General features: G+C 59.9%; 1 protein-coding gene across 2 annotated transcripts in view; it reads right to left on the bottom strand.

Moving 5' to 3' along the window:
* The window catches only part of ACTN4 (actinin alpha 4), a 30065-nt gene that overhangs the window by 2527 nt on the left and 25923 nt on the right, over nucleotides 1-1615 (bottom strand). For both annotated transcript variants that reach the window (XM_021706985.1, XM_008074032.2), the window contains exon 18: nucleotides 681-827. In XM_021706985.1, coding sequence (XP_021562660.1) covers nucleotides 681-827 — 147 coding nt within the window. The remainder of the gene's footprint in view (nucleotides 1-680; nucleotides 828-1615) is intronic.

Genomic DNA, 1615 nt, shown 5'->3' with positions numbered 1-1615 from the left:
GGGGGAGGAGAACACGTGGGGGAGGGAAACACAGAGTTAGAGGCGACGTGGACAAGGTGATGGCCGCGGGCCCCTTTCATCCTGCCGCTGCCCAGGTGGCCCAGAGGGAGGCAGAGGCCTCCTAGACTTCTTGGGCCCAGGGCAGGGGAGGTGGCTGAGAGAACAGAGGCCTGGGTCCCAGGACTCACAGGCGGGAGGGGGCCTCTTCTTGCCTTTGGGGTGTGGTGTGGGAGAGAAGGGACCACACCCTCTCCCGCCATGGGGATGCCAGAGGCTGACTGATGGTGCAGAGCTGCACACTCCTACCCACAGAGGCCAGGCAGGGGACATACCACCAGCAAACTCTGGCGCTCAGGGCCCCTCTGTGTGTGGACCAGATGCACAGGCCAGGTCTCAAGTCCTGGGTACACTGTGACCTAATCTCAGGGTCTCACTGGCAGGGTGGAGGGGATGCAGCCCCAGAGGGCAGGGCCCGGACCCCCCAGACCCCGTCTCTGTGATGCTGCCTGTGCTGTGGGTCAAGGCACTGACTGGCACGCCCGGCGGAGGCAGGGCCCCAGGAGTGGTGGCTGGTGCTCAGCAGCTGTGATGCGAATGGAACAACAAATGCAAAGACCAGGGGGCAGATGGGACAGGGACAACAGGGGGAAGACGCCGAGGAGGCAGAGGGAGCTGCTCACCTTGTCAAAGTGGTTGAAGGACGCCCGGAATTCCTGCATCTGCTCCTGGCTGATGCCCTTGGCATCGCGGGTGAGGATCTGGTTCTCCACCTCATTGATGGTGCGAGCGATGGTGGTGAGCAGCTGCTCCCAGCCTACACGGACATGCTGGGGAGGACAGGGCGTGACTGTGGGCTGGCCAGCGCGGCAGGGCACTTGCTGGACTGTCCTCACCGTGGGGACAGCCTGAGGCAGGGCTGCCCAGGGCAAGCCCCCCACTCTCCCGCACACCTCACAGGGGGCACAGGGCGTGACACTTGCTTGCTGCCTCTGCCACCCAGGGGCTATGTCTCCTGTCGTGTATTTCCCTGTGACAGGAGCTTCAGAGGGGCAAGGACCCAAGATGTGTGTGACGGGACCCCCATGGAAACCTTTTAGAGGCAGGCTGGTCAGTGTCTTAACAACTGGCTCTCAGGGGGAAAAAACCAACTCTGGCTTGTGACATCTATGGAGTTACACAGTATAAGATATTCTCACGACTGAAGAAGACTTTAAGTTACCAGCATAACAGCAACCAGCTCGCCAGATACCTGGCACATGAACCCTCAACAAGTTGGTATGCTGACCTGGCACATACTGGCAGGGTCAAGCAAGGCTGCCACTGCTGAGGCTGTGCACAGGAGCAAGTATCACCCCTCCCTGGTCCCTGGGTAAGCTTGTCCCAAGACACGCATTATCACGGTGATGAAAGAACAGTGCTGGCTGGGGGTGGTGGCTCAAGCCAGTAATCCTAGAACTTTGGGAGGCCGAGGTGAGAGGACTGTCCGAGCGCAGGGGTTAGAGACCAGCCTGGGCAACTTGGTGAGACTTCGTCTGTATAATAAATTAAAAAATTAAGCTGGGCTCAGTGGCTCAGCCTGTAATCCCGCGCTTTGGGAGGCTGAGGTGAGTGGATT

This window comes from Carlito syrichta, unplaced genomic scaffold (assembly GCF_000164805.1).
Source record: "Carlito syrichta isolate Samal-C Ts95f unplaced genomic scaffold, Tarsius_syrichta-2.0.1 Scaffold316280, whole genome shotgun sequence".
In the NCBI taxonomy this organism is placed as follows: Eukaryota; Metazoa; Chordata; class Mammalia; order Primates; family Tarsiidae; genus Carlito; species Carlito syrichta.
Note: the sequence above shows the minus strand (reverse complement) of the source record. Positions and strands in the feature narration are given on the sequence as shown.